The 10,550-nt window shown below is 40.4% G+C and overlaps 1 protein-coding gene across 1 annotated transcript in view; it reads left to right on the top strand.

Moving 5' to 3' along the window:
• Positions 1-494: 494 nt before the first annotated feature.
• ntn1a (netrin 1a) overlaps positions 495-10,550 on the top strand; it is a 159,271-nt gene continuing 149,215 nt past the window's right edge. Inside the window, exons 1-2 of the mRNA XM_052032819.1 lie at positions 495-679; positions 822-1,886. Coding sequence (XP_051888779.1) covers positions 869-1,886 — 1,018 coding nt within the window. The 5' untranslated portion in view covers positions 495-679; positions 822-868. The remainder of the gene's footprint in view (positions 680-821; positions 1,887-10,550) is intronic.

Raw genomic sequence — 10,550 nt, 5'->3', positions numbered from 1 at the left:
CCTCCGATAAAGATGGATTTGCAATGCAACCCAGCATCCCACTGAACCCGCGGGAATAGGGCGGCATTACAGAACGACATTGATAACTACCTGCCACTTTCCTGTAATCGTGCCCACACCTCCAAGCTCCACTGCAATAGAACTGCACATTTTTGGGAATATTATTGCACGGCAGTTATCATCCGGCATAATTTTCCGCCATTATTCTACATTGTTACGTGCCCAAATTAAAATTTTCTTTCTCATTAAAATAGATTTTTCATATGTGAACCCCCACACTATAGAATCAGACAACAGCAGTTTGAACGGGCCGTGTTCAGTGATTGCAGAGGCTGTAAACAGTCTAATTGGGCTCGTTCTGTGGCTGGAGCTCCATGTGAAAGAATGCCTGCTTGCTATTGATAAACTACCAGTGGATGTCGTTGTTTTCGCTCCGTGTGTGTGTAGAATGACACTCTCCGTCAGGGCACAGAATGACCTCGAGCTAGCAAGAGTTGTGCACGTCATTCACTTTCTATGCAGACACAAGGCGCAGAGACAGAGTCCCAAAGGAAAGGGAGACTCTCCTCGATGCTGGGGTATGGAAATGACTGATGCACAGTGTAGAAAGCGGTCTCTTAGCTAAAGAAAAGGGCATCGGTTTTTGCATTGTTCTGCTTTCAATCAAAGCGTTTTGCAGGTAACACTCCACACAGAATGGTCACCGAGAGAATGAAAAGGAAACTTAATGTTACCAGAATTTGGGAGGCTAATTTTTTGCTCTTTTAATTTATGATAACTGATCTTCCTGTGCATTGCGTTTCTGTATTTTTTTTAACTAGGATCCTTCGTCGTAAGTATCGAGGCTACACTGTGAAGGGAGAACAAAATGCTGTTGAGTTTCTGGGAGTTTGTATGCGCTTTTCTGGGTCTAAGCTGCCTAGTGGAAGGAGTCCGCGGGGGATATGGCATGAGCATGTTTGCAGCCCAGCAGACTCCTCCAGATCCCTGCTACGACGAGAACACCAACCCCAGGCGTTGTATCCCCGACTTCGTCAACTCCGCTTTCGGCAAGGAAGTGAAAGTGTCCAGCACTTGCGGCAAACCCGCGTCCAGGTACTGTGTGGTGACGGAGAAGGGAGACGAGCGGTTCAGGAATTGTCACTTGTGTGATGCTATGGACCCTAAGAAGGCTCGTCCGCCAGCCTACCTGACCGATCTCAACAATCCTCACAACCTAACCTGCTGGCAATCAGAGAATTACATCCAGTACCCTCAAAATGTAACCCTCACTCTCTCCCTCGGTAAGAAATTTGAAGTCACATACGTCAGTCTGCAGTTCTGCTCCCCGCGACCAGAATCCATGGCCATCTACAAATCGATGGACTACGGCAAATCCTGGGTGCCCTTTCAGTTCTACTCCACTCAGTGTAGAAAAATGTACAACAAGCCCAACAAGGCTGTAATCACGAAACAGAACGAGCAAGAGGCCATCTGCACCGACTCCCACACCGACATGCATCCTTTCACAGGGGGCTTGATCGCTTTCAGCACCTTGGACGGTCGCCCCTCGGCGCACGATTTTGACAACAGCCCTGTCCTTCAAGACTGGGTCACTGCTACAGACATCAAGGTGGCCTTCAGCCGTCTCCATACCTTTGGGGATGAGAATGAAGACGATTCGGAACTAGCCAGGGAGTCCTATTATTACGCAGTCTCCGATCTACAGGTCGGTGGCCGTTGTAAATGCAACGGCCACGCGTCCAGGTGCATCAAGGATCGGGATAGCAACCTGGTTTGTGACTGTAAGCACAACACCGCCGGCCCGGAATGTGACAGATGTAAACCTTTCCATTACGACCGACCCTGGCAGAGAGCCACGGCCAGAGAGTCCAATGAGTGTGTAGGTAAGAGCAAATTTCATTCCTTTTTAAAAGAAAGGTCATTGCACCAACTGCATGTAACCTTAACCCGAAAATCCATTGATGGTGTGAGCAAGAGAAAACGTTCAAATCTAAAGCTTCAGCAACTGTACAGAACCTTAACTAAATCAGGGAAGGCAATCCGCGGGCAGTCAATGACAACCCTTTCCGATCACGGAGCAGTATCCGTCTTTACGCTTCTAGCTCACCCAGGGAGGACATTCAAACCACCCCCCAACACACACACACACACACACACACACACACACACACACACACACCTCCACATTAATGGCACAAATCTATTTCTTTATGAGCTTGTATGGTATAGTCTCATGCGGTTGTTCCAGATCCGCCGTCTAAATTGCAGCTTTAAACATACTCTGAATGTATTGTTAATTATCTACTTAAAGGCCAGCTAGCCCGACAGTTTGATCCCTGTTCTATAATCACCAGCATTATTATAGGCGCGATATGATTTGTGTACCAAAAGGCCATTCGATCTTCATGCTTTCTGCGCACTGTTAATACTTGAGTGGTCACCGACTGCTTATCAACAGGTTCAAAACAAAAACTCACCCGGAATCCCATTTCGTACACATTACTAAATTGCTGGTTCAATATTATTGATTTCAAATGAGGAGAGGGAAATGTTAACTCTGATCTTCTACGAGCAGAAAGAATAATATTGACAACAGGGCAAATTGACAATATTTTACAAAGTAAGGTTATTGGGAATTGATAAAGTTTATTGTACTGCCAATATGATTTACAGAATCAACATCTCTTTATTTGCGGTTGATATTTCGGAGCCGGTGAACATAACCAGATTTTCTGAGCATTCATACAGGAAGTAATTGCTCAGGGTGTCTGAAATCATTGTTTGTGTCAACACACCAGTCTGGGAGACTTATCCTCCACTGTTTATGGATTCATAGTTATCATGCAGTTGCGATTTTGAGGAAGGGTCAGATGTGAAACCATAAAAACATAACACTCCTTATAGAAAGGGCGTCCATTTCGCGATTTTATTGCAATAGTATCTTTCTGAAGCCAGGGTGTAACCCTCGCCAACAATGATTAGAGAAAATGTTGGTCTTAAATATCAACTCATGGCGTTTCGCCGTGGAGCAAAATCAGTTTCCAGAGCACACATTCCATAATTTCGGCACAAATACAGACAGGAACTTTCGCCGGTATTTCGAAGTTTAATTACTATAATTGATGGTGCAACTCCTCGTACTTCATATATATGCCGTAGAATTGAAGAGCTAGTTTCTGGTAGGAGTGTTGCATAACTCGTCCAACATTTAGTACAAGTCACCGCAATCAAATAAATCTGTGAGTTCCGGTGTTTCAAGTGTAATCCATGGAGGCCAGAGAGATTTAATCATCGGATAATCCGACGGTGCACAAATTCTGTCATCCGGAGGTAGAGTCAGACCCACCCTGCCATTTATTGGCGCTCACTATCATGAAAGGATTTATAATTTTACTGCCGCTGAACAGTAAACCGTTTGCCTTTCATGTTTCCTTGGAGCTGGTCGGCTTTATTACCCCTAGCGCAGTAAAACAAGGCAATCTGGCCGTTGTTTTCAATTGATTTTATTTACTTATTTATTTTTGAGTTTGACTGAAGTTTAGACCTGAAACCGCTTTTAGCTTGCTCTGACAAGGCACGGCTAAAACTGTGTTCAATTAATTAATTTATACATGTTATTTATATAGGTGAACAGCTAAATTAAAGCGGCAGAGTTTTAAAAATGATCAGTTCTTCTTCAGTCCAGGATAGGAAATGTACTCTTAAAAGTAAAGATAGTGGGGGAAGATAATCATTCAAATATACTTGCCATTTTATTAAATAATTACAGTTCACTGATTGACCAATAACTAATTGCCGTTTAATGCCATAGGACTAAATGTAGAAAAAGCTCGAGATAGTTCCTGCCTGAATCTGTGTTGAATGAAGTGTATGCTCTGTAAATGACTTTGCTTTATGACAAAACTCACATCTGCGTCCTGTGGTGACTCCACTTCAAGCGACTGGAAATGCAGTGGCTAAAATATGACACTCTGGGCGGCTCTCTCCAATAAGATTAGGGGCAGGGAAGAAGTACAACACAAAACATGTTCAAAGGTAAAGGAAAAATGAAAGTGGTTGCAAGAAAGGAGAAATTGTGTGAGTATCTGCCGAATGTGTTGGTGGGGAGTGTTCAATCACAGTGTGCTACCGGCTGCCCTCCTGACAGTGTTCTCGGGAACCTGCATTTCGGATCCATTGATGTGTGTGTTTGTGAATGTGAAATGCTTCCATTACTGTAATCCACGGCGCGCTCAGAGAGAGCCGACTGTTTCCGATTGGCCTTCCGAGAGCTCCGTGAAGAAAACACCGACGATAAAGTTCACTTCAACAGTAGCAAGGCCGTGCGATCGGTGTTCAGCTATTCATTCTTTGATTCCTTTGCACTCCTGCATCAGAAGTGGTGTCTCTTCTACCTCACTGTAGTATGTTCTCTGTGGGGCAAAACAAAGCCACCGAGTCCTTACACCACATCCCAGAACAGCTACTTTCCCGATTTTTCCCTCGACCATCATAAAAGTGAATACGAGATAAGGGGTACTGCAAAAAAATAGTGAATAATTTATACGGGCAGTAACCCTGCGTCTTTAAGGCCACACATTACTTATTTAAGCATTTTTATTCTGTTCTTTGTTTAGCGGAATACTTTAGTGGAATCATAATCAATCCTTCCTTTCACCAGAAACATTTTTAGCGACTGCAGTGAAGAGTTCCTTTTGAGCGCGGTTAATTGATGAGGGTACATGAAGGGCAGTGGGTAACAGCTTGGCTTCAGAGTCCATTCCCTCCTACAATCCAACTGGTGGGGGTGGCGGGGTGTGGGGGTGGATGTCTATATCTCCGTCAGTGGAATGGACATTATAACAGGCGTAACCACGTTAGGGAGGTTATTATTAATCACTCCGCTAGTTAATGCGACTGGGTACGAACGAGGCGTGGAACATGCGGTGTCAGGTCAAATGAGCAACGGGTGAAATGATGGAGTGAAATAGACAGGACCTGGCCGGGACTTGGCGAGAGGTCGAAAGCTGGATTTATTTTTCTAGTTCCGGCGCTGTGCAGATAAAGCCCTTGCAATGTTTAATCGTGTCGGCGCTGACATGCAGGGAGAATGACTGCTGATTTCTGTCAGAGTGACCATGACAGTGACGTGCAGAAAATGGCTCCAGCAAAAGGACTGCCGCACAAAGGGGGATTCTTTTAATGCGTTCACTGACTCCTTTCGTGGCTCTGACAAGTTATGCATGTTGCACGGGTGAATCGATGAAACTAGTGAGTGGGAGGGGATGGAGAGACAGAGAGATCTATGAACCTGTGTGAGTTTTGTTTCGTATCAGCTTTTTTTTTGTTACCGTCTTAGAAGAACAGATTTTCCAAAGGCCTGAAATCACCTCTGGCAGTGGAGGCCATGCCGTCAGATAACTCTTGGGTAACAAACGCTTGTAGTTCCACTGGAACCATGAATGGACACACTGGGGAAATGTTACTCCTGAGCATCCCCTTCCCACCATCTAAGCGGAAAGTTCGTTTTGAATGACATAGAACAAATGAAAAATAAAAGGTTATCAGCTATATACGGTCAGCAAACACGTATATCCTCCTGTATTACACTTCGGGTTTAACTTTTCATATGTCCAAACCGAAAAATGTACTAAATCAACTCCTGTTTAAAACTGGTTGGAGATGGCAGCCACAGCATGTGATGACTGCAGTCATGTTTATTAATACATATAATAGAGGCAGCAACTCCCCACCCGCAAGCCGCCCCTCTCCCATCTGTGGAAGGTTCTGTGGTTCCCACACTGGCCGCCTCAGAACCCACAAAACCGGAGTGGAAGCAAGTCATCCTGAATCCCGAGGGGCTGCAGAAGCAGGATGGAGGTGGAGTCCTCAAGTGCAGCCTTAAATAAGAAAGTGTCTCATACCTCCAATATGCGCTCCCCTCCTCTCCTTTAGGTATAATTTTTGCTGTACAGTCAGAACGGCCTAGGTCACTACCAATGATTATTTAAATTATCCTAAATTTTCAATAATGTGGAACTTTTTGCAAGGATTTTTGTTTTGGATTCTGGTCCCCATTAATAGAAATTTCATTAGCAGATTGAAACAATTCTGTTTCTCACTGGCTTCAGGCAAAGTAATTTGTAGCGCCCACACCACACTTACTTTAATAGCACACTTACTTTCAGTGGCCTATGCCGAAAAGAAATATACTGTCAAGATGTAATGGTTGCAATAATAGAAAAGGTGTACAATAATGTGGCATCTGTTCAGGTCCCTCAGTGTGATTCAAAGCACTTTGCAGATAATTAATTAATTTGATATGCAGTTACTATTGTTAATTGAGAAAATTCTGTAATCATATTGCACAAAGCAGGATCCTAACTTTAATGAGATACATATCTAATGAATGATGTCAATTGTCTTTTTGGTAAAGGGTGCTCTATGTTGAGGAAAATATTTTGTTCTTCATTGAGGAGTGCTGGTCTGCAACATCCATTTCCTGTTATTGACCTAACCAAAGCACAATAATGTAACACTTACATAGTACAATTAAATTTTATCTGAGATTATTATACTCTTCTGGTTGTAATGTAGAATTGTTATTCACTGAGTCAACCTTACCCTGGTAATGCTATTGCATTTAAACGTTGTCATTGCAACAGTCCCTTAAATATTCCTCAGTGTATATTTCTAAAGGTTCTCATTATTTTCTCAACATTTCTCTTGAAGCATGAATCATGATAGGGTATGCTTCTATTGCTGCCAGTTTCCTGCTAATGATTCACTCATTATTTGACCAATCTTCATGTTTGGGTTCAGAGAGGCCCTCCAGCTCTGCACGGCATCACAGCTTTGTCTGTTATCATACAGTCATAGAATTATACATTAGTTGGCCCATTCTAGTTGGCCTTGATTCTTTTTGTGTGGAATTCACTGACATCTCACAATTCCTTTCTCCCTCATAAAAGTCCAAATGTTTTCCTTGAAAATATTTATAGTATTTCCTTTTGGATGTTAGTATTGGGTTTCTCCACCCTTTCAGTGCATTTCTAGATCTTGCTGTACTGGCTCAAGTTCTTTGATGGAAATACATTAAATCTGTGCCCTCTGTTTACTGATCTTTATGCCACTCCTTATTCTACCAAAACTCTTCATGATCAAATTTCCTCTTTTCAAATTTCTTCTTAGCCTACTCTGCTCAAGGGTGAAAAATCACAACTTCTCCAGTCTCTCCACATACCTGATATCATTTTAGTAAACCTCTCCTGGACCCACTAAATGAACTTGACAACTTCCTAATGTCTGGCACTCCAAATTAAATACTATCATTTAGCAGGTGTATAACCAGTTCTGTACTAAGTGCCTACACTTTAAAAATCACTTCATTGGTTGTAAAACACTTTGGGATATTGTGAAAGGAATGTGAAAGGTGCTCTGCAAGTGGAAATTACTTTGAGCAATATGTCCTTATTTTTGAGAGTTCTTGAAATGAGCAGTTATAGTGTGACTTGCATTTGGGTTCAGAATGCTCTGGGTTGAAGTGTTATTCCAGAGAGCTTTGCCCAAAATTTTAAACTGAAACTTTAATACAGTACTGAGGGAATACTGCCCAATTGTACATACTATTTTTTAGATGAAACTTTAAATGAAAACTCCACTTGCTGTGTCAAGTGGATATAAAAAAAAACATTTTGAAGGTGAGAGCGGTATTCTTTCCAGTACTGCAATGTGCAAATTGGCTTTTGCATTTCCTACATTACAAATGTCACTGAACTTCAAAAATATTTTATTGACTAAAAATTGTTTTGCGACCTACGGCCACCAAAGATTTAAGAGTAAGCACCCTAGGCCTCTCTAAAATAAAAACAGAAGATGCATGTCAGGCAGAATCTAAGTTCTAATGAAAGTTCTTCAATCTGTCTTCACTCTGAAACAATCTGATTCTCTTTCCACAGATTCTGCCTGGCCTGATAAATGTTTGCAGCATTTTCTGTTTTTGTTTCTGATTTCCAGCAGTTGCAGTTTTTTTTCTAGGTCTGTCTGTATCCTACTTAAAATTGTATAATTTAGTTTAAATGGCTATTCTTCTCCCTAATAAAATGCATCACTTTACAGCTAGATGTTAAATTTCAAGTGTCATGTTACTAATCTTTGTCCATCTTTCTGAAACTACATTTACATGCTTAGCCTCACCTTTTCAATTATATACATTATTAGATCATTGATAATGGATTTGGTTGTTAGGATGACATTGTTCTCATCCCAATATTCACATACGGACACATTGTTGCCTAAGAAATGTTTCCTCTGTGGCATGGTAAAGCAATAGCTTTTACAATTATCCAGAAGATCATCAATGAAGTTCATCAAATGGAGAGATAATGCAGAAACAATAGGGATGAGAATCTGAGCCATCCAGTCCAGGATGTGTGCACGACAAGAAAGATCTCAGAGTATGCACTGCTAACTTATTTCCCTGATTATTCACACTTACAGCACTTACTAGGTCCCAAGAATCAGTGAATGTTTCTCTTGTTTAGTGCAAATAGCAATCATTTAAACATGCTTCAGAAAGACAACAGGAAGCATTAAATGATTTGGCATTTATTAAGTTTAAATCTGTCAATGAACACAACAGAACGGAGAAAAAGAACAGCAGTTACATGGTGAAGATGGATCTGCTAAAATTGATTTAGAGCTTGTCTCATTAAGTGTAGTCTGTTTCTAAAAGGAAAATCACAAATGCTAAATTACAATCAACAGATCAGGCAGCATCTATGGAGAGAAAAACAATGTTAAATTTTGAAGGTGATCTCATTTTATCGGAACTGGGAAAAGTTATATAAATGGACTTTAGATGCAGAGAAAGGGCTAAAAAGGAAGAACAAGCAAAATGTTTGATCTATGATCGGGTAGAATTCAGGAGACAAAAAGGAGGACAGTGCAAGATGAGACAAATGGAGAAAAAGGCCGATCTGGAGGAGGTATAACGGGAAGAAGAAAACTAATTATCTGAAATTACCAAAGGAAAATACTGTGACTGCTGAAAATCTGGTTCCACTTTATTTCAAAAATGAAACTACTTCAAAAGAATGCTGCTCTGGTTTTCACATATAGTATAATAAGGATAATAAAAGGAATAGAGTTTATCAAAGCCTCAATAAACTGGTTAGTTTACAACTTGAGTGCAGATCTACTGCTAATATTTTCTTCCACGACATGGTCTGTTTCCTCATGGAGGGCTTCAAATGAATATTACACGTTTATTTGATTTATCCCATTTCTTTGTGCAGTTTTAACAATATCATCTGTGAAGGATTGTGTGATTGCCATCAATTATTCTGGAGCTGCAGGTTTTCATGTATTCTATCATGCAATTACAGTAAAAAAGACAAGTGCATTGTCAGCTCAATTTCACTTCCCAGGATGGACCATGTTGATTTTAATCAATAAGAAGCTTTATAATGCTGGAATGTTTATTGAAATGCAGGGTAAGAATCTTTACTTAGTGGCTCTCAGGAAGTGAGGAAATGGATAAATCAAGGGAAATAGAGTTTTGAGAAGTAGACAATTATTATGGAGCTTCTAAAGGTCATTATTAGGTTCCATTTAAATCTGACACTAATGACTAATTGATTCAGGTGTATGTGGTATAATATGAGGCATGTACTGATGAATGGCATCTACTGATGAATGGCATCTATATATCATCTTGTGAAGTAATCAGAATTCTTTTTTTAGTAAGGATGAAGGTCATTTGCTTGGGTTATGTTGAGTCATCTTATTGTCTGCAATAGAGTTACTTCTTAGCCAAAATAACTACTTTTTAATTACATCATAAAGTGGTTTTGTTGCCTCCAGATTGTACTATTTGCAATAGAAATATATGAAATTTATTACAATCTTCTGAACATTTATTTAAATGCTCACACCATTATCAGAGATTGTAATAAATTCACTAGGAAGTTGAGCTGTACAACTCACTCATGAAAATGCTGATGAAAACTTCTAACATCATTCTCATCAGTAAAACATAAATAGTAATTTCAGTCTTTTGCACTACATATCCACTTTATCGCTTTCCTGACCTCTTGCAATAAAAACATGACCTTTGCTCACATTACTAAAAATACTTACTAAGTACAAGCTCCCAAGAAGATTAAGTAACTATACATAATAGAGGTTTCAGTGATTATCTGGCTTGGTCCATGAACAGTGTTTCCTAAAAAATAAGCAAGCCTAATCATCAATCATAATGACAGATAGTGATGTACCAAGGCAAGAAAAGATCCCAATAGTATACACATTGAAAATTCCACTGAGTGCTCTCTTTTTCACAGAATGACTGCTAATTATTGAAGAAGTTGCAGAAATTATTTCAGTTGTCCTGAATTGGACCTTGTGACAAAATTCATCACTCATTACATCCATCATGTTGTCATTGAAGTTGCCTTTGCCACACATTCCTTTCATGTTATGTGAGCAATGTTACCACACACACATCACAAAACATTTGCTTGCTTTGCTTTCCAAAGGTAAACAATGATCTGAAGGGATTCAGTTTA

Source organism: Pristis pectinata, chromosome 18 (genome assembly GCF_009764475.1).
Source record: "Pristis pectinata isolate sPriPec2 chromosome 18, sPriPec2.1.pri, whole genome shotgun sequence".
Taxonomy (NCBI): domain Eukaryota; kingdom Metazoa; phylum Chordata; class Chondrichthyes; order Rhinopristiformes; family Pristidae; genus Pristis; species Pristis pectinata.
Note: the sequence above shows the minus strand (reverse complement) of the source record. Positions and strands in the feature narration are given on the sequence as shown.